The 24,604-nt window shown below is 44.6% G+C and overlaps 1 protein-coding gene across 4 annotated transcripts in view; it reads left to right on the top strand.

The window, feature by feature from the left end:
* Positions 1-24,604, top strand: part of ndst1b (N-deacetylase/N-sulfotransferase (heparan glucosaminyl) 1b) — a 274,405-nt gene that overhangs the window by 167,519 nt on the left and 82,282 nt on the right. For 2 of the 4 annotated variants that reach the window (XM_060837417.1, XM_060837416.1), the window contains 2 exons: positions 17,965-18,076; positions 22,981-24,272. In XM_060837417.1, coding sequence (XP_060693400.1) covers positions 23,277-24,272 — 996 coding nt within the window. In that variant the 5' untranslated portion in view covers positions 17,965-18,076; positions 22,981-23,276. Of the gene's footprint in view, positions 1-17,964; positions 18,082-22,479; positions 22,521-22,980; positions 24,273-24,604 lie in introns of all 4 variants that reach the window. The other 2 variants (XM_060837418.1, XM_060837419.1) reach the window with 2 other exon arrangements.

Below are 24,604 nucleotides of genomic sequence, written 5' to 3'. Positions count from 1 at the left end.
CTTGGCAAGCGCACATTTCAATACTTGTTAAAACACAACAGGTTAGGCAGCATCAGATGTGCAGGAGGATCTCTGCCTCCTCCATCCTTACAGGCAGAGAGTTACAGATTCTCACCACTGTTCTTGCCTCTTTATATATCTTAGAAAATATCTCTAGCAATTGTCTTTTATGTTACCAGCTAATTTACTGTCATATTTCATCTCTTCCCTCTTATTGCTTTTGTAGTTATCCTCGACCGGTTTTTAAAGGCTTTCCACTAATCATCACCAGATTGTATGGTTTTTCTTTTACATTTATGCTGTCCCCTGGCTTCCCTTGTCAGCCATAGTTGCCTCCTCCTCTCCTGAGTATGTTTCTTCTTCCTTGAGATGAATTTCTGCAGTGCCTCCTGAATTACCCCGAGAACCTCCTGCCATTGCTGTTCCACTGTCTTCCCTGTGAGACTCCCCTTCCAATCAACTCTGACCAGCTCCACCCCCATGTTTCTGTCCTCACCTTTTGTCAATTACAATACCATTACATCTGATTCCAACTTCTCCCTTTCAAACTGCAGGATGAATTCTATCACATTTTGGTCACTGCCCCCAAGGGGATTCCTTCACCTTAAGTTCCTTAATCAAGTCCGCCTCATTACACATCTCCAAATCCACCAAAGCCTTGTTCTGAAATAGGGTTGCTGGGCTCAGAACATTAACTTTGCGGTGGCATGGTGGCTCAGTGGTTAGCACTGCTCCTTTCTAGCACCAGGAACTTAGGTTCGATTCCACCCTCAGGTGACTGTGTGGAACTGGCACATTCTACCTGCGTCTGTATGGGTTTCCTCCCACAGATATGCAGGTTAGGGTGGCTTGGTCATGCTAAATTGCTTATAGTGTCCAGAAATGTGTGGGCTAGGTAGACTAGCCATGGGAAATGCAAGGTTACAGGGGTAGGGTGGGATGCTTTTCAGAAGGTCAGCGTCGTCTTGATGGGCTGAATGGCCTGTCTCCACACTGCAGAGATTCTATGATTCTCTCCCCACAGATCTGCTGAATTTCTCCTGCAGTTTCTGTTTTTGACCCAGGTAACTGTCTCCGTTGTAAGCTCTCTAATGTAATCACATCTCTCCTACAATGTGGATGCCAGAACTGAACACAGTACTGTAGCTGTAGCCTTATCAGCGTTTTATACAGCTTTAGCATATCCTCTCTGCTTTTAAACTCCATGCCTCAGCTAATCTGAATTTGTTTGCTGCTTTTCATCACTTCAAAATGTTGTAGTGTACCGTTATTGTTATAATGTAATGCCCCTTTCTGCACAGCAGGATCTCACAGACAGCAATATGATAATGGCCAAGCAATACGCTTCAGTTATGATGGTTGAGGTATAGGTGTTAGTCTTGGACTAAAGGGGGTGAAATTAGAATCCTTTATGTGCCCCACCTCCCATTAACTTCTGGGGAAATAAATGGCCTTGATAAGCTTGTGTATGTCCAATCCTAAACAAAACTACAGCCCAACAAGACTGCATTGCTGTCAGGAGGAGGTATGGATATGAAAAGAACTCTGGTACAGAAAAACTGATGAGATGGATCCCCTGACTTGGATCATGTTCCAACATGACATCCCTTGACATCAACTTTTGACTTGAGTGTGGCATCAAGGAGTCCTAGCAAAACTGGAATCAGTGTGGATCAGGGGCAAACCCTCTGCTGGTTGGAGTCATACCTGACACACAGGAAAATAGTTGTGGTTGTTGGAGATCAGTCATCTCAGCTTTCTGCAGGAGTTCCTCAGAGTAGTGCGCTAGGCCCAACCACCTTCAGCTGTTTCATCAATGACCTTCCCTCCATCATAAGATCAGAAGTGGGAATGTTTGTCAATGATTGCACAATGTTCAGCACTATTTGTGACTCATGGCATTATTGAGTCTCACAGCACAGCAACAGAACCTTTGGTCCAACCAATCCATGCTGAACATAATCTCAAACTAAACTAAACTAGTCCCACCTGCCTGCTCCTGGCCCATATCCCTCCAAACCTTTCCTATCCATGTACCATCCAAATATATTTTAAATGTTTTATTGGTATCCTCATCCACCACTTCCTCTGGATGTTCATTCCACACACTGGCCACCCTCGCATTAAAAAATATTGCCCCATATATCTTAAAATCACTCTCCTCTCTCCTTAAATCTTTGCCCCCTAAACTTGAAATCCCCAATCCTAGGAATACCCCTCATGATTTTATACATTTCTATCAGGTTGCCTCTCAACCTCCTACTGTACAGTGAAAAACGTCCCAGCCTATCCCACCTTCTTCACTATCCTATCTACCTGAGACTCCACTTTCAAGGAGCTATGAACCTACACTCCAAGGTCTCTTTGTTCAGCAACACTCCCTAGGACCTTACCATTAAGTGTATAGGTCCTGTTAAGATTTGCTTTCCCAAAATGCAGCACCTTGTATTTATCAAAATTAAACTCCATCTGCCACTCCTCAGCCCATTGACCCATCTGGTCAAGATTTCATTGTAATCTGAGGTAACCTTCTTCACTGTCCACTACACCTCCAATTTTGGTGTCATCTGCAAACTTACTAACCATACCTCCTATGTTCTCATCCAAATCATTTATATAAATGACGAAAAGTAGTGGACCCAGCACCGATCCTTGTGGCACTCCACTGGTCACAGGCCTCCAGTCTGAAAAACAACCCTCCACCACCACTCTCTGTTTTCTACCTTTGAGCCAGTTCTGTATCCAAATGGCTAGTCCTCCCTGTATTCCAAGAGATCTAACCTTGCTAATCAGTCTCTCATCCAGCCTTTCTTTGCAACCCAAACCTTTCATACCCAGCAACATCCCAGTAAGTCTCTTCTGAGCATCTCAAGGTTAATAATATCCTTTCTGTAGCTGGTTGATCAGAACTGGACACACATTATTCCAGGTGAGGCCTCATCAATGTGCAGAACAACCTCAACATTGCTTCCCAACTCCGATACTCAAAGGACTGAACAATGAAGGCAAGCATGAAAACATCTTTTTACATGGTGTCGACATGTAACACAAACTTCAAAGAATTAAGTACCTGAACCCCTAGGTCCCTCTGTTCTACAACATTACCCAGGCCCTACCCTTTGTTTATTTTACTAAAATGCAATACCTTGCATTTATTCAGCTTGAACTCCATCTGCCATTTTTCAGCCCAGTGACCCATTTGATCAAAATCCCTTTGTAATCTTGGGACACCTTCTTCACTGTCTACTTTGCCATCAATCTTAGTGTCGTCTGCAAACTTACTAACTATGCCTTCTATATTCTCATCTAAATCATTTCTATAAATGACAAACAAAAGAGGACCCAGAACCGATCCCTGTGGAACTCCGCTGGTCATAGGCCTCTAGTCAGAAAAACAACCCTCTGTCACCTACCATTAAAACGCTTCAGATCCTGAAGCAGTCCATGTTCAAATGCAGCAAGATCTGAACAATATACAAGCTTGGGCTGACAAGTGGAAGGTAAATTATTGCCACACCAGTGCCAAACAATAGCCATCTCCAGAAAGAGACAATCTAACCAATCCCCTTACAATCAATGGCATTACCACCACTGAATCGCCCATTATCAACATCCATGGGGTTACCATTGACCAGAAGCTCAAGTGGACTCACCAGATAAACACATTGGCTACATGAGTAGGTGGGAGGCTTGGAGTACTTTAGCAAGTAACTCACCTCCTGCCTCCCCAAAGCCTGTCCACCATCTACAAGGTACAACTCAGGGATGGGCTGGAATATTCCCCACTTGCCTGGAGGAGTGCAGCTCCAGCAACACTCAAGAACCTTGACACCATCCAGGACAAAGCAGCCTGCTTGATTGGTACCACATCATAAGCATCCACTACCCCACCACCGATGCTGAGTAGCAGAAGTGTGTACTATCTACAAGATGCACTGCAGAAATTCACCAACGTTTCACAGACAGCACCTTCCAAATCCACAGCCACCAAGCAGGACATAGGCAATAGAGCACCATCCCCTGCAAATTCCCATCCAAACCACTCATCATCCTGACTTAGAATATATCGTCGTTTTTTTCACTGTTGGGACTGCAGTAGTTCAAGAAGACACCTTCTCAATGGCAACTAGAATAATAGAGATATACAGCATGGAAACAGACCTTTCGGTCCAACTCATCCGTGCTGACCAGATATCCTGACTGAATCTAATCCCATTTGCCAGCACTTGGCCATATCCCTCTAAACCCTTCGTATTAATATACCCATCCAGATGCCTTTTAAATGCTACAATTGTACCAGCCTCTACCACTTCCTCTGGCAGCTCATTCCATACATGCACCACCCTCTGTCTGAAAAACTTGCCCTTATGTCCCTTTTAAACCTTTCCCTTCTCACCCTAAACCTGTGCCCTCTAATCTGGACTTCCCCACCCCAGGGAAAATTGTCTATTTATCCTATCCATGCCCCTCATGATTTTATAAACTTCTAAAAGGTCACCCCTCAGCCTCTGACACCTCAGAGAAAACAGCCCCAGCCTGTTCAGCCTCTCCCTACATCTCAAACCCTCCAAACCTGGCAGCATCCTATGTGACGGGCAATAAATGCTGGCCTTCCCGATGATACAAAATCCCATAAATAAATGTTAACAGATTGCTGTTTGTGGGATCTTGCTGTACCAACATTGGCTTCTGAATTTACATCGGGAAACAAGGATGAGATTCAAAAAGCACCCCGTTGGTTATAAAACACTCTGCAATGTCCGGTGGTTGTGAGAAGTGCTATATAAATGCAAATCTTTTTAATAAATTGTTGAAGGAGCCCAGAGAAGCTTGCAACGTTCTTTGCTTCCTCAGGGAATTTACACAGACTGCATTGTGCAGCTTTGAATTGGGCTGTGTGCAAATGAATGTGCATCACTAAAACCATATTTAATTAAACCAGGGTTGAGTGCTGGCCCTATGTCTCTTCCTCTTTATGAAGATTCCATGACTGTTTACCGGACAGCACCGGGATGATGCTGTATCTGTGTTTGCTGGCAAATTTCTCTCCTGAAAGAATTATCTGAAACACTGTTATCAGTAATTAATGAAGTTACCCGGACTGATTTTGGAGTATTTATAGCCTGAGAATTTTTATGATGCGTCAGGGACTGTATCTTCTCTGTCAGGAGCTGAGATAAATGCAGCTGGGTTGATGATGCCTTTGCGGTGGTATTTACAAAGATAAATTGGTGCTGCATCTAATTGCCATTCTGAGATTCATGTGGCTGAGGGAGTATTCATAAAAGAAGCTACATGTGATGAAAACAAAAATTCCTCCTATTCCTCAGTGGTGTGTTTTCAGAGGCTGTTCTTCCATTTATCAGAAGATTTTCCTTTTATTGGTGTGGGATCAGTCAAATTGAAGTGAGCATCACTCCTGCATTCACTTGTCATTCTGGGCAATGGCAGGTTTGGGAGATTTTGAAAGGAAAACTTAAACTGCACAGAGCCAACGTCCTCATTGTCTCTCAAAGGTTCTCTGCAGCTACTTCATGTGAGAACAGCTGTGTAACATGTAGCTCTTCATGCACAGACTCACTGTGTCTGTTCGGTGCCTGGCAAGATCCCACACAAAGTAGGGAGGCGAAAATACTCTTGGGATGCTGGAGAAATCCTCATCAGGCAGTGGGGAGAGCTCGATACTCTTCAAACTGGACTTGAATGCTCTTGTTCCACCTCGGGACCCTCCGACCCCACGGCATCAATGTGGATTTCATCAGTTTCCTCATTTTCCTCATCTTACCCCAGTTCCAACCTTCCAGCTCAGCACTGCCCTCATGACCTGTCCTACCTATCCATCTTCCTTCCCACCTATCCGCACCACCCTCCCCTCCGACCTATCACCTTTACCCTCAGCTCCATACACCTATTTCGCACTCAGCTTTTTTCCCCCCCCCTAGTCCCAGCCCCTTCCCATTTACCTCACCACCCCCTCGTCTCACAGACCCATTCCTGATGAAGGGCTTTTGCCCGAAATGTCGATTTTCCTGCTCCTTGGATGCTGCCTGACCAGTGTGCTTTTCCAGCACCACACTCTTGGCTCTGATCTCCAGCGCCTGCAGCACTCCCTTTCGCCTTGAAAACTCTAGTGGCACAGTAGTAGTGTCCCTGCCTCTGAGCCAGGAGGACAGAGTTCAACACCCATTTGCTTCAGAGATGTTTAGTAACATCACTGTGCAACTGATGAGAACCTTAGGGAATTTAGGGGCTCTTGCAGCATTGTGGTAGTGTCCCTGCTTCTGAGCCAGAAGGACCATGTTCAAAATCTCACTCACTCCAGAGATATTAATGTCACAAAACTGGTTAGCTAGAAATTGCCCTCCCTCTGGGTCTTTTGGGCTTTTTCACAACCCAGCGTGCAGGCCATGACTTGGGTGAGCAGGCTTCTAGGTTTTGCTGGCACAGTGCCAGTTTTTCATTTCAATGACCCACTCTCCTGACCATTTCCTTCAATAGTCAGTTGTAGATCCAGAATTTGATTACCGCTGAAGGAAACCTCCCTGTTGTCAAAGTATTTTGTCTCACACTCATCAGGACATCTTCAAGGGGAGGCAGTGGTGTAGTTGTGATGTCATTGGAGTAGATATTCAGAAACCCATTCAATTTTCTGTCGGTTCAAATCCTACCAAAGCAGGGTAATTTGAAATCAATAACGGTGGTGGCTCAGTGGTTAGCACTGCTGCCTCACAGCGCTAGGGACCCAGATTCGATTCCAGCCTTGGGCGACTGTCTGTGTGGAGTTTGTACGGTCTGGGTAGGTTTCCTCTCACAGTCCAAAGATATGCAGGTTAAGTGGGTTAGCCATGGACAATTGCTCATGGTGTTCAGGGATGTATAGATTAGGTGCATTAGACATGGGAAATGTAGGGATAGGGGATGGGTTTGGGTGGGATGCTCTTTTGAGGGTTGGTGTTAGGTGGAATGGCCTATGTCCAAGCTGTAGGGAAACTATGAAAGACCTGTCCCAAGGCAACCATGAAACTCTTGTTGATCATCGTTAAAAACTCATCTGAGCTGAAAATGTGTTGCTGGAAAAGCGCAGCAGGTCAGGCAGCATCCAAGGAGCAGGAGAATTGACGTTTCAGGCATGAGCCCTTCTTCTCCATTCCTGAAGAAGGGCTCATGCCCGAAACATCGATTTTCCTGCTCTTTGGATGCTGCCTGACCTGCTGTGCTTTTCCAGCAACACATGTTGAGCTCTGAACACCAGCATCTGCAGTCCTCTCTTTCTCCTTTAAGAACTCAGCTGGTTCACTGATGCCGTTTAAGGTAGGAAATCTGCCACCCTTACCTGGTCTGGCCTCCATGTGACTCCAGACCCACTGCAATGGGGTTAACTCTTAATTGCCCTCTGGCAAAAATGCTGCCTTAGCTGGTGACACCTACGTCCTGTGAAGAATAAATAAAAGGACAGATGCAAAAGGGGTGACACTTTACCAGATGAGAAAAAGGCTACTGATTGGTTGGCAAGTTGACCTGGTTGGCTAAGACGTTGTTATTTGTAATAGGATCTATTATTTCCCCAAAACAGACTCAATATCTGGATGTTCTTCTTATGTTTGCATCCCATCCCTGACTAATGTTGCCTCCAATGTTCCACACGTGTCCATCCCAGCATGCATTTCCAGTCCTGAAAGCCACCACCGCACTTGCCCTCAGTCCAGCCGGAGGGAAAATGAGAGGGAACGCTGGTTCTGACTTGTGCCTTGTTCACCAACACACAACAGGAGTGTGATGGAACACTCCCCACCTGCCTGGGTGATGCGGCTCCAGCAACACTGAAGAAGCTGAAAACCATCCAGAACAAAGCAGCCCACTTGATAGGCACCACATCCATAAACATTCACTCCCTCCACCATCGACGCTCAGTAGCAGCAGTGTGTATCACCACTTCCATTTAGAAGGACAAGGGCAGCAGATACCACCTTCTGCACGTTTCCCTCCGAGCCAGTCACCATTCTGACTTGGAAATTTATCGCTGTTCCATCACTGTTGCTGGGTTAAAATCCTGGAACTCCCTCCCCTAACTGCAGCGATTCAAGAAGGCAGCTTACCACCACCTTCTCACGGGCAATTAGGCGCAGGCAATAAATGCTGGCCCAACCAGTGACACCTGAGTCCCATGAATGAAGTAAAATTTATATTTAAGGTGCTGTATATTTTCCTGATTAGCTGAAGTGTGGTGCTGGAAAAGCACAGCTGGACAGGCAGATAAATCCTGCTCCTCGGATACTGCCTGACCTGCTGTGCTTTTCCAGCACCACTGACTCTGATCTCCAGCATCTGTAGTCCTCACTTTCTCCTGATTAGCTTATTGAGACAGGCATGTGCAAAGTGAGAAGGTCCAAGATTGGATGTGTGGTTAGTGTTGTGCATTAGCCGGAATTAACCTTGATGTTCTTGGGTTGAGGAATGGGACTGTCAGTCAGGATTCCCAATCCTGATCACCAGTGCTTCAGCTCGTGCTGGGAAAGTGTGAATGCTGATTAAAATAACGACGGAGCTTGGCTCTGGCTTTAATGACCCTCTGCCATCTCTGTTCCTACTGACATTCTGCAAGAAACTCTGATGTGAAAAATGGCCAGCTCCGTGACTTTGCAGAATAAGTCCTTGATTTCTATAAAGGAAGGCAGAAATTTGCAAACCAAAACCAAAATTATTTTGAGAAAGATGTTACAACTCTCTGATCAAATGCGCATTTGCACTCTAGTTTGTTAAAGTCACACCAACACAATCCCCGTGACCTGCTCAGCTTTCCAACTTAGACTTGTCTGAACCTATTATCCTGAGAACGAGGACAGACCATGCACATTGGTAATTGGCATACTGATCGCCTGATTGTCAGTCAGTTTGTGTAGAGTATGTCTGGAATGACCGTATCGGAACTTCTGCCCACAGCAGCTGACTCAACAGGAGCTCGTCAGTCCTTTACCTTCTGTCAATTAAATTTTTTAATGAACTAATTAGCGCAGGGTCACTTCTGAAATGGGCTTTTCAAACTCTTCCACAGATCTTGAGTAGTCCTGCTCTCTTTCAAATGTGTAGGATTTGCCACATAACGTAATGGTGGGTAGAGGAGGGTAACGCATTTGTTAAACTGATCAACAGCTTGAGGCAAAGTTTGGATACACAGTTAAACACCAAAACTCCAAGGTTACTGTCTCTATGTCTCTGCATTGGCTATGGGAAAGCAGCATCTTACTTCTATCTAACGCCGTCGACCATCCAATGGCTTTGAATGGGTCAAAGGTGCGAAAGTTGTGCAGCAGAAGCTCAGGACTGCTCTAAAGTGAGGCAAAGAGCCTGTCTTGGCAAAATAACGCAAAGTACTGAGGATGCTAGGGATCGAAAACAAATGCACAAATTGTTGAGTAAACTCAGCAGGTCTAGCAGCATCGGTGGAAAGAAATCAGAGTTAATGTTTTCCATCCCCATGACCTGTCCTACCTGCCTATCTTCTTTTCCACCTATCCGCTCCACCCTCCTCTCTGACCTATCACCTCCATCCCCACCCCCATTCACCCATTGTACTCTTTGCTCCCTTCCTCCACCCTCCTCTCTGACCTATCACCTCCATCCCCACCCCCATTCACCTATTGTACTCTATGCTACTTTCTCCCCACCCCCATCCCCCTCTCATTTATCTCTCCACCCTGCAGCCACCCAGCCTCTATTCCTGATGAAGGGCTTTTGCCGGAAACGTTGATTTTCCTGCTCCTCGAATGCTGCCTGACCTGCTGTGCTTTTCCAGCACCACTCTGATCTAGACTCTGGTTTCCAGCATCTGCAGCCCTTGTTTTTACCTTAATATTTTCAGGTCCATTGACCCTTCTTCAGAAGTAGATAAGACTTGTGCTAACTCTACAGACACAGGTGAGATCACATTTGGACTACAGTGCACAGTTTTGACCTCCTTACTAAAGGAGGAATTGATTTAGAATTAGCTTTATTGTCACATGTACTCACATGAGTACAGCTGTGACGATGCTGCTCCTTTAACAAGGTTATGTTGTCCTTGGCTATTTTTTTCAGAGAGGTTGAAAAAGCAGCGGTTTGACAGGTTTAGGTTTGAAGGGTTTTAGGGCCAATTTGATTATAGCTAACAGATATTGCCTCAGACAAAAGGCTTTCAAGTTTTAAAAAAACACTTGCACAATGAAAGGGGAGTGGCCAGTTCTCTCAGTTCAGCTTTTCTCTGGTTTGGTTTGGTTTGGTTTTTGCAAGCAGGCAGTGGTGAAGCTGCTGGATCCAGAGAAGCAGGTCCATGCTGGTCCTCCCTCTCTCTGACATCTCTCCTGTAAGATCCTAGGTTTGATATTTTTTCCCTTTTATGCCAAGGGGTATTTATGGGGGTTGTTGCAGGAATTTGGAACAGCATCATTAAGTCGGGATAGTCTGTCGAGTTTTCAGCTAGGTTAAGTTATTCTGTATTCTGTTTTGTTTCATTTGCGTTTCATTGTGTTAACCCCGTGATCTTATTGAAGAGAGGAGCAGGCCTGAGCGACTGATTGGCCTACCTCATTTCGTGAATTCGGGAGAAATACTGAAATGAATAGAGCAAACAAATTGAGCCTAGTTTTGCATTAACCAAAGCACCTATTTAGCTGGTCAGGCTCATTTCTAGCTCTGACCAGACCATTTGATTTCATGGAATCTCTACAGAGTGGAAGGAGGCCATTTGGCCTTCCAAAGGGCATACCACCCAGATCCAGGGCTCTAACCTATCCCCGTTAACATTTTCCAGGGCTAGTCCACCTAACCTGCACATCACTGAACACCATGGACAATTTAGCATGGCCAATTCACCTAACCTACACATCTTTGGACTGTGGGAGGAAACCGGAGCACCCAGAGGAAACCCACACAGACACAGTGAGAACGTGCAAACTCCACACAGATAGTTACCGAAAGTGGAATCGAATCCGGTTCCCTGGCACTGTGAAGCAGCATTTAAATGCACTGAGATTTGAGTTAATAAGCAGACGTTTGTCGTTCTGGAGAGATCAGGGAGTAATAATAATTGAAGATTGCACGGAACTGCGCCACTGTCAGGGAAATAATTAGAGACTTCCACAGATGACATAAATATTCTTAATTTTTTCCCTTGGATGCATAGGCCACAAGTCTTGTTTGCCTCAGCTCTGATATTATCTCTTCAGCAGACACAGCGCATACTGCGAATAGAAAATACAGATTTCTTACACTTCCCGAGGATAAACAGTCTATTGAATTCAAAAGGGTGTTGTCAGTGGGAACAGGCATGTGATCACAGCTGTCCACACTGCCCTGGTCATAGGGCCCACTGTACAGAATGGAATCACAAGCAAAAGTGAAAATAATTCGTCTGTGGTTTCACTATCAGTTTTGAGGTAACCGTTTCACTCTCCGATCTCTCAGGTTGTGAAACAAAAAACCCTAACATCTCCAGATGCCAACATCTAATCCATTGGTACAAATTCTGCAAACCCAGTAATATTCCTTTAGTTAATATTCATCGTAACCCAGAGCTGACAGGACTTTGATGCATCATTAATTTTGCTGAGAGTTGTCATCTCTATGTACTCTGCATTTGGCATAACTTATAAATTTATAGCACATTTAGCCAATTTCTCATTTTGCTTCATGTCTGTCTAAAGTACTCTGCGAAATACTTTTCTCGAAGGCAGTGGGGTAGGTTAGTAGGATGGTTAAGAAGGCACACAGGATGCTAGCTTCTGTCAGTTGAAGTGCAGATGAATAAGAGTAGGGATGATGTGGAGCAGCCGGTGTTGGACTGGGGTGGACAAAGTTAAAAATCACACAACACCAGGTTATAGTCCAACAGGTTTGCTTTAAATTCTGTATCTTACCATCTTTTCCTACACAACAACCTGATGAAGGAGCAGTGCTTTGAAAGCTAGTGCTTCCAAATAAACCTGTTGGATGAAAGCCTGGTGTTGTGTGATTTTGTTTAACTAAGAGTTAGGGGGTTTATGTTGAAACTTGAAAGATCGTTGTAAAAACCCGAAGGAACTGTGGGTGCTGTAAATCGGGAACAAGAATACAAGTTGCAGGAAAAGCTCAGCAGATCTGGCAGAATCTGTGAAGAAAAATCAGAGTTCACGTTTCGGGCCTGCTGATCCCTGGGTTGGTTGCTGCAGGTGCAATGTGTGCAGTTCTGGTGACCACAATGTAAGAAAACTGTGATTGTCCTGGAGGGGGTGCAGAGGACGTTCACCAGGATGTTGCCTGGGATAGCGACGAAGAGAGACTGGATAAGCTCGAGTTGTTTTCTTTGGAACAAAGAAGGTGGAGGCGGACCTCAGAGGTGTATAATATTATGAGGGGCATTGACAGGGTGGATAGAAAGCAGCTTGTTCCCCTCATTTGTCGAGTCAAGAACAAAGAGGCATAATTTGTAGTGAAAGGCAGGAGGTTTAGAGAGGATTTGTTAAAATAAGGTTGTGTGGGTTTGGGATGCACTGCCTGGGAAGATAACTGATGCAGGAAACCTCACAACCTTTCAGAACAAGGTTCCCCATGGGAAACTGATTAGCAAGTTTAGATTGCATGGAATACCGGGAGAACTAGCCATTTGGATACAGAACTGGCTCAAAGGTAGAAGACAGAGGGTGGTGATGGAGGGTTGTTTTTCAGATTGGAGGCCTGTGACCAGTGGAGTGCCACAAGGATCGGAGCTGGGTCCACTACTTTTTGTCATTTATATAAATGATTTGGATGTGTGCATAAGAGGTAGAGTTAGTAAGTTTGCAGATGACACCAAAATTGGAGGTGTAGTGAACAGTGAAGAAGATTACAACAGGATCTTGATCAGATGGACCAATGGGCTGAGAAGTGGCAGATAGAGTTTAATTTAGATAAATGTGAAGTGCTGCATTTTGGGAAAGCAAATCTTAGCAGGACTTATACACTTAATGGTAAGGTCCTAGGGAGTGTTGCTGAACAAAGAGACCTTGGAGTGCAAGTTCATAGCTCCTTGAAAGTGGAGTTGCAGGTAGATAGGATAGTGAAGAAGGCGTTTGGTATGCTTTACTTTATTGATCAAGGAATTGAGTATTGGAGTTGGGAGGTCATGTTGCGGCTGTACAGTACGTTGGTTTGCCACTTTTGGAATACTGCGTGCAATTCTGGTCTCCTTCCTATCGGAAGGATGTTGTGAAATTTGAAAGGGTTCAGAAAAGATTTACAAGGATGTTGCCAGGGTTGGAGGATTTGAGCTAAAGGGAGAATTGAATAGTCTGGGGCTGTTTTCCCTGGAGTGTCGGAGGCTGAGGGGTGACCTTATAGAGGTTTATAAAATCATGAGGGGCATGAGTAGGATAACTAGACAAAGTCTCTTCCCTGGGATGAGGGAGTCCAGAACTAGGAGGCATAGGTTTAGGGTGAGAGGGGAAAGATATAAAAGAGACCAGAGGGGATTTTTTTCATGTAGAAGGTGGTACATGTATTGAGTGAGCTGCCAGAGAAAGTGGTGGAGGCTAGTACGATTGCAACATCTAAGAGGCATTTGGATGGGTATATGGATTGGATGGGTTTAGAGGGATATGGGCCGGGTGCTGGCTGGTGGGACTAGATTGGGTTGGGATATCAGGTCGGCATGGATAGGTTGGATTGAAGGGTCTGTTTCCATGCTGTACATCTCTATGACTCTGTAACTTCTAAGTACTTGGATGAGCCTTTGAAATGTCACAGCATTCAAGGCTTGTGTGGGAAAGTAGGACTAGTGTTTGTCGATCAGCACAGACATGATGGACTAAAGGGCCTTTTCTGTGTTAGATGTCACTATACAGGTACATATTCATTTTTTTAAAATGTTGGGATGATGTCAAAGGTGCCTTCAAACAGAGTGAATTTTAATAAATACAAAGAACTGTGGATGCTGGAAATCTGAAACAAAAACTGAGTGTGCCAGAGAAACTCAGCAGGCCTTGCACCTTCTGTAGAGAGAGGTGCTCCGAGACTTGCTGAGTTTCTCTACTGCTCTCTGTTTTTGTTTCAGAGTGGATTTTAGAAAGAGCCGGAAAACCAGATGGGCAAAATTTCAGGCAGTTCCAGAAAGGAGGGGCATAGCAACAAATAGAATGCTGCAGAGGATGAAGGAGCAGAGAAAGGCCAGTGTCAAAAGATGCTCATGAAACAGAATAAATCGAGTGAACATTTAGAAGGATTTAGGAAAATAATGTTCTTCAAATCAATTCATTGGGCACAGAACACTACTAAACTTGTTGAGGACTCTGGTTATGGGCTTTGTGGAAATGCGGTAGATGTCAATCAGAGAGATATTGGGAATTATTTTTGGAGATGTGAGTTTCATTGGTTAGGCCAGTAGAGTCATACAGCACAGAAACAGACCCTTCAGTCCAACACACCCATGCTGACCAAGTTTCCCAAACTGAACTAGTCTCATTTGCCTGTGGTTGGCCCAGATCCCTCTAAACCTTTCCAAATCATGTTCCTATCCAACGTCTTTAACCTGCATCTATCACTTCCTCTAGTTGTGAATTCCACATACGAACCACCACTGTGTGAAAATGTTGTCCCTCAAGTACCTTTTAAATCTTTCTCCTCTGACCTTAAACCTGTGCCCCCTAGTTTTGAACTTGCCTACTCCAGGGAAAAACCTTTGCTATTCACCTTATCAATGCCTTCATGATCTATAAACCTTTATAAGATCACCCCTGAACCTCCTATGCCCCAGTGAAAAACATCCCAGCCTACTCAACCTATCCTTGTAACTCAAATTCTCCAGTCTTGGCAACATTCTGTAAATCTTTTTCTGAACCCTTTCCAATTTAATAATATCCTTCCTATGCAGGGCAACCAGTTCCATACACCGTACTCCAAAAGTGGCCTCAAAAAATGTCCTGAACAGTCTCAACATGATGTTCCAACTCCATACTCAGTGATCTGACCAATAAAGGCAAGCATGTCAAACACCTCCTTAACTACCCTCTCTAGCTTACAAAGAACCTGAATCCCTCGGTCACTCTGTTCTACAGCATTACCCAGGACCCTCTCGTTAACTGAATTAGTCCTACCCTTGTATGTTTTACCAAAATGTAATACCTCCCATTTATCCAAATTAAACTCCATCTGTCATTCCTCAGCCCATTGGCCCAATTGATCAAAATCCCTTTGTAGTCTTAGAAAACCTTTCTCACTGTCGACTGTATCACCAATTTTGGTATCATCTTCAAACTTACTAACCACACCTCCTAAATTCTCAACCAAATCAATTATACAAATTACAAAAATGGACCCAGCACCAATCCTTGCGGAACACTACTGGTCACAGGCCTCCAGTCCCAAAAACTACCCTCCATCCTCTGTCTCCTTCTGTCAAGCCAATTTTGTATCCAATATTAGTTGCCCATCCTAAATTGCCTTTGAGAAAGTGGGCAGTGGCACAGTGGCTCAGTGGTTAGCATTGCTGCCTCACAGCACCAGGGTCCTGGGTTCAATTCCCGCCTGTCTGTGTGGAGTTTGCATATTCTCCCCGTGCTGCGTGGTTTGGTGCTCCGGTTTCCTCCCACAGTCCAAAGATGTGCAGGTCAGGTGAATTGGCCATGCTAAATTGCCCACAGTGTTAGGTGTGTTATTCACGAGTAAATATAGGGTAGGGGAATGGGTTTGGGTGGGTTTCTCTTTGGAGAGGTGGTGTGGACTTGTTGGGCCGAAGGGCCTGTTTCCGCACTGTAGAGAATCTAATCTAATAGTGGTGGTGAACTACCTCATTGAACCACTGCAGTCTGTAGTGTAGGTAGTGTTACATAGAACATAGAAAAATACAGCGCAGTACAGGCCCTTCGGCCCTCGATGTTGCACCGATCCAAGCCCACCTAACCTACCCCTAGCCCACTTTCCTCCATATGCCTATCCAATGCCTGTTTAAATGCCCATAAAGAGGGAGAGTCCACCACTATTACTGGCAGGGCATTCCATGAACTCACGACTCGCTGAGTAAAGAATCGACCCCTAACATCAGTCCTATACCTACCACCCCTTAATTTAAAGCTATGCCCCCTCGTAATATCTGACTCCATACGTGGAAAAAGGTTCTCATGGTCAACCCTATCTAAACCCCTAATCATCTTGTACACCTCTATCAAGTCACCCCTAAACCTTATTTTCTCCAATGAAAACAGCCCCAAGTGCCTCAGCCTTTCCTCATATGATCTTCCTACCATACCAGGCAACATCCTGGTTAACCTCCTCTGCACCCGTTCCAGTGCCTCCACATCCTTCCTATAGTCTGGCGACCAAAACTGTACACAATACTCCAGGTGCGGCCGCACCAGAGTCTTATACAACTGCAACAATACCTCAGGACTCCGGAACTCAATTCCTCTACCAATAAAAGCCAGTACGCCATATGCCTTCTTCACAGCACTATTTTCTGTTGTTACAGGTCTATTTCCAAGTGCAGATGGTATGCAACTAGGAGTGAAACCTTGAAATTATTGCACCTAAAGATGATAAGAAATAGGAGGAGAAGTCCATTTAGCCCCTTGAGCCTGCTCCACCATTCACTAAGTTCATGGTTGATCCCATTTTGGCCTCAGAGCAGTCCTTTCTGGTCCACCATGACTCTTAACTTGCATTCCAAGTGAAACAGTCACTCATTCAGTCTTGTAGATATTCAATGCTCCAGCCTCAACTTCTTGTGTGAGGAGAGATTTCCTCGGACTAACAACCCTCGCAGAGAAGAAATCCCGAAACAATTCCGTATTGAATGGTATATCCTTCCTTAAATAAGGAACCCAACGTTGTATACGTTCTCCCGATGTGTAAGATCGTTGTAAGGCATGTACAAGGAATATTATTGAAGGGAAATAGCTCAGCAATGACCATGGAAATGTTCCTCTCAGTCCACAGCAATCCTCAAAGTCTCTTCCAGTTACTGTCATCTACAACCCAGTCAGGTAACTGAAACCAGCCCAGGAGACCATGTGGGTCAAGACAAACACACACAGACACTTAACTGTCTGCAGTCTCTGTCCCAGTTGGAAAGAGGTCCTGAATCCTTTGCAGTGAGCATCCACCACACAGACCATGATTCCAGAGAATCTGCAGAACTGCCGCAATGTTCAGTCTTTTCCTACCCTCTCTCAGTTCAGTTCTGTGCGTTCTGAAATAATCCTTCATTGGAGATGCAAAACAATCCTTTATTCATTTCTTGGGCTTCTATTCAGAGGCTTTTTTGGTGTAGTGGTAGTGGTTCTACCTCTGAACCAGGGATCGAATCTCACCTGCTCCCAAGGTGTGCAAGAATATCACTGAACAGTTTGATTAGAAATATCTGGATGTCCATTGACTCTAAGTCTACCCATCTCTAAAGGGAATGGACCAAGGTTTTTTAAGCTCTCCATGAGGTTCTTTAAACTGGAAATTAATCTTGTATCACCCCCTCTAAAAGGACATTGTATTACTCAGACTGTTGGAGGACCTCAAATGGATAGAGATACTATAACCTGTTGCATACCAAATGGTGCTGTTGTGGAAGTAGTTCCTATCTCTGGATTAGGAGGCCCGCCTGCTCCAGTGGTGTGTGGTGGTATTTCTGGAGGAGAGAATATCTAGAGTGTCCGAGGCAGAATCAATGAAGTGGAGAGCTCAAAATGAGTCTCTTCAGCCTGTTCTGACTGCTGACTGTCCAACTGAGCAACCAACCCATTACCGTCCTCCCACCTTCTCACTGTAGCTCTTGTACATGGTTCATTTTCAGTTAATAATCTGATTCCCTCTTGAAATCTTCCGTTCATACTGAGTATTACTGTTAACAACCCAATAATCAGTTTGTGTCGTTACAATTTCTTTATGTTGGTTTTTGACCTTCAGTGAACTGTGTGAATAATAAAAGGTCTTGTTCTCTCTTGGCTTATTCCACATGCAAATGACACATAATTCTATGTTATCTGACAGTGCGTTTATCTGGTGGGAGATGGTACCATTGTGCTAATGTCATTGGACTGGAAATCCAGAACTCCAGGCTGATATTTGGGGAACGTGGATTCAAATCCCATTATGGCCGATGGTGAAGTATGAATTCTATAAAATTTGGAATTTAGAGGCTAGTCTAATAATGTGTAAATACAGTCGGTTCTGCTATAACACGCGTCTCTGCAATGCAAATTGGCTATAACACGATTAAAGAATTTAGACCATTATTTGTAGAATGTGAACTTTCCTTATGTGTATTGGCGCTAACGCAATTCCAGCCCCATTGGTTTAAGTGGTGCTGCTATTATGCAATTTTCTTATAACGTGGGATTGCAAGGGGTCAGAACTATCATGTTATATCAGAACAGACTGTGCTATAAATCGTTGTAACAACTCATGTAGTTCACTAATACTCTTTAGCAAAGGAAATCCAGGAATTGTGCAGCATAAAAAGAGTTCCTTCAGTCCAACTCATCTATGCCAACCAGGTATCCTAAATTAATCTAGTCCCATTTGCCAACATTTGGCTCATATCCCTCTAAACCTGTCCTTGCATATTATAGTGTACCAGATCCTCAATGTGACTGACTCTCAACTGCTTTCTGAAATGATGTGGAGGTGCCGGTGTTGGGCTGGCATGGACAAAGTCAGAAATCACATGACACCAGGTTACCGTCCAACAGCTTTATTTGAAATCACAAGCTTTTGGATTTGTCCTGAAGAAGGAGCAGTACTCTGAAAGCTTGTGATTTCAAATAAAGCTGCTGTACTGTAGCCTTCTGAAATGGCCTAATTCAGTCCAGGGTGCTCAGGAATGGACAACAAATGCTAGCCATGCATGTGATGCCCAGATCCCATGTAAGAATAATATCAAAATGATTTGCCAGTATGTGGCCCACTCCATCCATACATCCAAATCTACCTGGGTTTGCATATTCTTTTCTCCTGTCTATTTTGCTTATAAAGGTTTTGCTGTCATCTGCAAACAAACTTAGCATAGTCCGAGCATAGATTTGTAATAAAGATTAGGAAGAACAAAGCAACATAAGAGAGGGGACATGGTGACGCAATGGTGATATCAATGGGATATGGGTTCAAATCCAACTATAGCAGTTGGTGGGATGAGCTTGAGTTGATAGAGATTGAAAGCTACCCTCGATAACACTGACTGTGAAACTGTCGTCAATTGTAGACCCACCTGGTTCTCCATTTCCCTTTAGGGAAGGAAACCTTCCGTCCTTACCTGGTCTGGCCTACACGTGACTCCACACCCAAAGGAGTATGGTTGACTCTTAACTGTTCTCTAGAGTGGCTGGGCACTTAGGGATGTGCAGCAAAGACTCGTATTGCCAGCGGTGCCCACATCCCATGAAAAGTAGAAAAAAAGAAACTAAACCCTTGCATCAGGGATGAAGCAACATTACTGGGATCACAATTTTTTTTAAGTCTTCCATATCAGGGCATGGATAAGGTAAATAGGCAAAGTCTTTTCCCTGGGATCGGGGAGTCCAGAACGAGAGGGCATAGGTTTAGGATGAGAGGGGAATGATATAAAAGAGACCTAAGGGGCAACTTTTTCACGCAGAGGGTGGTATGTGTATGGAATGAGCTGCCAGAGGAAGTAATGGAGGCTGGTACAATTGCAACATTTAAGAGGCGTTTGGATGGGTATCTGAATAGGAATGGTTTGGAGGGATATGGGCCAGGTGCTGGCAGGTGGGACTAGATTGGGTTGGGTCATCTGGTCGGCATGGACAGGTTGGACCGAAGGGTCTATTTCCATGCTACATATCTATGTCTCTATGACATACACAATCATTGTGGAAAATGTGGTTTTGGTCAAGCTGTTTAGTAAACCAAATTTTTAAACATATTTCACAGTGTTCAAAGTTTGTGAGAAGATTTGTAGCTCGGGTGATCGTTGTTGTGATGGTTCTGTTCGCCGAGCTGGGAATTTGTGTTTCAGGCGTTTCATCCCCTGTCTAGGTGAGATCCTCAGTGCTTGGGAGCCTCCTGTGAAGCACTTCTGTGTTGTTTCCTCTGGCATTTATAGTGGTTTGTCTCTGCCGCTTCGGTTGTCAGTTCCAGCTGTCCGCTGCAGTGGCCGGTATATTGGGTCCAGGTCGATGTGTTTGTTGATAGAATCTGTGGATGAGTGCCATGCCTCTAGGAATTCCCTGGCTGTTCTCTGTTTGGCTTGTCCTATAATAATAGTGTTGTCCCAGTCGAATTCATGTTGCTTGTCACCTGTGTGTGTGGCTACTAAGGATAGGTGGTCGTGTCGTTTCGTGGCTAGTTGGTGTTCATGGATGTGGATCGTTAGCTGTCTTCCTGTTTGTCCTATGTAGTGCTTTGTGCAGTCCTTGCATGGGATTTTGTACACTACATTGGTTTTGCTCATGCTGGGTATCGGGTCCTTCGTTCTGGTGAGTTGTTGTCTGAGAGTGGCTGTTGATTTGTGTGCTGTTATGAGTCCTAGTGGTCGCAGTAGTCTGGCTGTCAGTTCGGAAATGCTCCTGATGTATGGTAACGTGGCTAGTCCTTTAGGTTGTGGCATGTCCTCATTCCGTTGTCTTTCCCTAAGGCATCTGTTAATGAAATTGCGCGGGTATCCGTTTTTGGTGAATACGTTGTATAGGTGTTGTTCTTCCTCTTTTTGCAGTTCTGGTGTACTGCAGTGTGTTGTGGCCCTTTTGAACAGTGTCTTGATGCAACTTCTTTTGTGTGTGTTGGGGTAGTTGCTTTCTACGAAACTACATGAACTATGAAAGCAACCACCCCAACACACACAAAAGAAGTTGCATCAAGACACTGTTCAAAAGGGCCACAACACACTGCAGTACACCAGAACTGCAAAAAGAGGAAGAACAACACCTATACAATGTATTCACCAAAAACAGATCCCGCGCAATTTCATCAACAGATGCCTGAGGGAAAGACAACGGAACGAGGACATGCCCTAACCCAAAGGACTAGCCACATTACCATACATCAGGAGCATTTCCGAACTGACAGCCAGACTACTGCGACCACTAGGACTCATAACAGCACACAAACCAACAGCCACTCTCAGACAACAACTCACCAGAACGAAGGACCCGATACCCAGCATGAGCAAAACCAATGTAGTGTACAAAATCCCATGCAAGGACTGCACAAAACACTACATAGGACAAACAGGAAGACAGCTAACGATCCGCATCCATGAACACCAACTAGCCACGAAACAACACGACCACCTATCCTTAGTAGCAACATGAGTTCGACTGGGACAACACTACTATTATAGGACAAGCCAAACAGAGAACAGCCAGGGAATTCCTAGAGGCATGGCACTCATCCACAGATTCTATCAACAAACACATCGACCTGGACCCAATATACCGGCCACTGTAGCGGACAGCTGGAACTGACAACCGGAAGCGGCAGAGACAAACCACTATAAATGCCGGAGGAAACATCACAGAAGTGCTTCACAGGAGGCTCCCAAGCACTGAGGATGTCACCTAGACAGGGGACGAAACGTCTGCAACACAAATTCCCAGCTCGGCAAACAGAACCACAACATTTCAGTGTTTTCTTCTCTGGTCTAAATCTATCAGTTACAAAAGACTCACATGCTTAATTGTACACTTCACATGGACCTGTTAAGAGTTAAATAAGTGGGACAGAAATCAGTATTGCTTAGAATACAATAACCTAATTAATAACTGACTCCCATTAAAGTCTGCTCGCTCTCCAGTATTTATATTGGAAAATACAAGCAGTTAATCAAAGATAAATGAGTTAACTGCTTGGATGATCATATCATTTGTGTTTTACGTAACTGGCATCCCAATAACGTTCCGAGACTTGGCTTTAGTGTGTGGATAGGATGAAGATGAAACAGTAATAATAGGAATGGGAGCCTTGACAATGTACTTACTTGGTTGCTGTCATTACCTGTAACTCCAAACAATTCGCCCCTTGACAATGAAGGGAGAGAACAGCAATAATCAAGAGGAAGAAATTTCACTGCATTGAGCAAAGGTTAAACAGGCTAGAACTACTCTTTGGAGTTTAGGAAAATGCAAGATGATCTCATTGAAACATACTGGATTCTTAAAGGGGCTTGATAGGGTCAATGCTGAGAAGATGTTTCCCCTTATGGGAGAGTCTAGGACCAGAGGGCATAGTTTCTGAATAAAGACTGAGACTGAGATGAGGTGATATTTCTTCTTTCAGAAGTCTTTGGAATTCCTTACCACAGACAGCTGAGAGGACAAAGTCCTTGCGGATATTTAAGGCTGAGATAAATTGATCTTTGATCAAAGAACAAGGATTATTGGGAAAGGGCAGGAAAGTGGACGTGAGGAATGTTAGATCAGCCGTGATCCTATTGAACAGCAGAACAGGCTGAAGGGGCTGAATGGCCTCCTCCAGTTCCTATTTCGTGTGGTCTTATCAGTTCTGCAAATATAAAATACCAATTATATGCCCATCCTTTTTCTGCCTTAGGGTCCAAAAAGAATTAAACCACGTAAACTTCTACAAAACAGGTAAGTCCTACAACAAAACATCAGTCCAAATTATACAAACAGCAAAATAGATGATAATTGATTTGGCAGCTGCCAAACTGGGATGATGATGCAAATAAAATGTTTAGAGATAATTCATAACATTGTTACAGACAGTCAGAATAAAGAATAAAATGATAAAGACCACGGACAATTATGACTATTTCAGTAGACAAATATTTGTGATATTTTGCAAACTGCAGATCTCCTAGAGAATGAAGACAAAAGGTGAACAGCTCTTGATATTTTAAGATTGAAATCCAGGATCTTTTATTGGGAGGTTGAGTTCATTGCGTTCTCAATCACTGTTGGTGAGTTTTGTAAAGTAAGGGTAGGGTTGGCTTGTGATGTGTTCATTCTGTGGATATACTGCAGAGGCTGGAAGCCCAGCATGTTGTGAGTAAGCTGTGTGCGCCTGACTCGTTTTCTGTCTTCATTCCAGGGTGACTGTTCTCATTTCTCCCAGTTATCATGAACCGTCGAATCGATGTTTGAGAGGTCCAACCTCCTCTCGTGGCTCGCTGAGGGGTTCCTGGGTCACACTCAATGGACACAGTTAAATAGTGGAGCACTCACCCTCGTCAGCTGTGGTGACCCAAGAGAACCTCATACTCCTGGATTTGAGTGACAGCAAATGATTTGCAATGGTGACATGAAACGCAAGAGGGAAGATTTTTATTTTCTGAAAGCAGAAACAACCGCGCTACTTTAAATCTCGGAAGAGGGAGGACATAAAGCATGAGTTTCCTGAGCAGACTGCGTCGGCTGTTTCGACAACTCACGTTGCAGGGAGTGCTTCTGTTACTCTTTGCCTTCTGCATGGTTACTGTGTTCATCTCTGCCTATTACCTGTACATCGGAACCAAGCAAGAGACGGAACTTTCTAGTGAAGTCCAGCGTCCTGACTGTGACGACTCCAGAGTCACCCCATCCAGGCTATTCCCAACCAAGCCCATGAAGGCAGTGGATGTCTCTCGCACTGACCCTGTGGTCCTGGTCTTTGTTGAAAGCATGTACACCCAACTGGGGCAGGAGATAGTAGCCATCCTGGAGACCAGTCGGTTCAAGTACCACACGGAGATCGCGCCGGGCAAGGGTGACATGCCCACATTGACAGATGAGGACAGAGGTCGTTTTGTCCTCGTTATATATGAGAACATTTTGAAGTACGTGAATCTGGATGCTTGGAACAGGGAACTGCTCGATAAATACTGCATCGAGTACAGTGTTGGCATAATTGGCTTCTTCAAAGCCAATGAAAATAGTTTGCTCAGTGCCCAGCTAAAGGGCTTCCCTCTGTACCTCCACTCTAACCTGGGCCTCAAAGACTGTAGCATTAACCCCAAATCACCGCTTCTGTACATCACAAAAGCAAAGGAGGTAGAGAAGGGCTTCCTGCCGGGAGATGACTGGACAGTTTTCCAGTCCAACCATTCGACGTATGAACCCGTTTTGCTCGCCAAGACCAAATCCGCTGAGAACATCCCGCACATGGAGGTGGATGCTGCTCTTCATACAACTGTAGTGCAGGACCTGGGTCTCCATGACGGCATACAGCGAGTGCTGTTTGGAAACAACATGAACTTCTGGCTCCACAAGCTTGTCTTTGTGGATGCTGTCTCCTTTCTAACAGGGAAGAGATTATCTCTCCCGCTGGACAGGTATATTTTAGTGGACATTGATGATATCTTTGTTGGCAAAGAGGGAACCAGGATGAAAGCAGAAGATGTGAAGGTAACTAGTTCTTTCCCCCTTCATTTTCTTAGTCCGCTCATGGGATGTGGGCACTGCTGGCTCGGCCAAAGTTATTGTCACGTGCAGTGGTTCCTGAACTGGGGTTTCTCAATTACTGGTTGATACAGCCATATCTTTGTTGCCTCTGTCAAAGAATGGAACAGAACAGCACAGGAATAGGCCCTTCAGCCCACCAAGCCCATGCTGACACATGATGCCTTTCTAAATTGAAACCCTTTTGCCTCAATGCAGTCCGTATCCCTCTATCCCCTGTCAATTCATATATCTGTCAAGAACATTGCTATTGTATCCACCCCCACCACCTCCTCTGG

This window comes from Hemiscyllium ocellatum, chromosome 16 (genome assembly GCF_020745735.1).
Source record: "Hemiscyllium ocellatum isolate sHemOce1 chromosome 16, sHemOce1.pat.X.cur, whole genome shotgun sequence".
Classification (NCBI taxonomy): Eukaryota; Metazoa; Chordata; class Chondrichthyes; order Orectolobiformes; family Hemiscylliidae; genus Hemiscyllium; species Hemiscyllium ocellatum.
The sequence above is the reverse complement of the archived record's forward strand: the minus strand, read 5'-3'. Positions and strand labels throughout refer to the sequence as shown.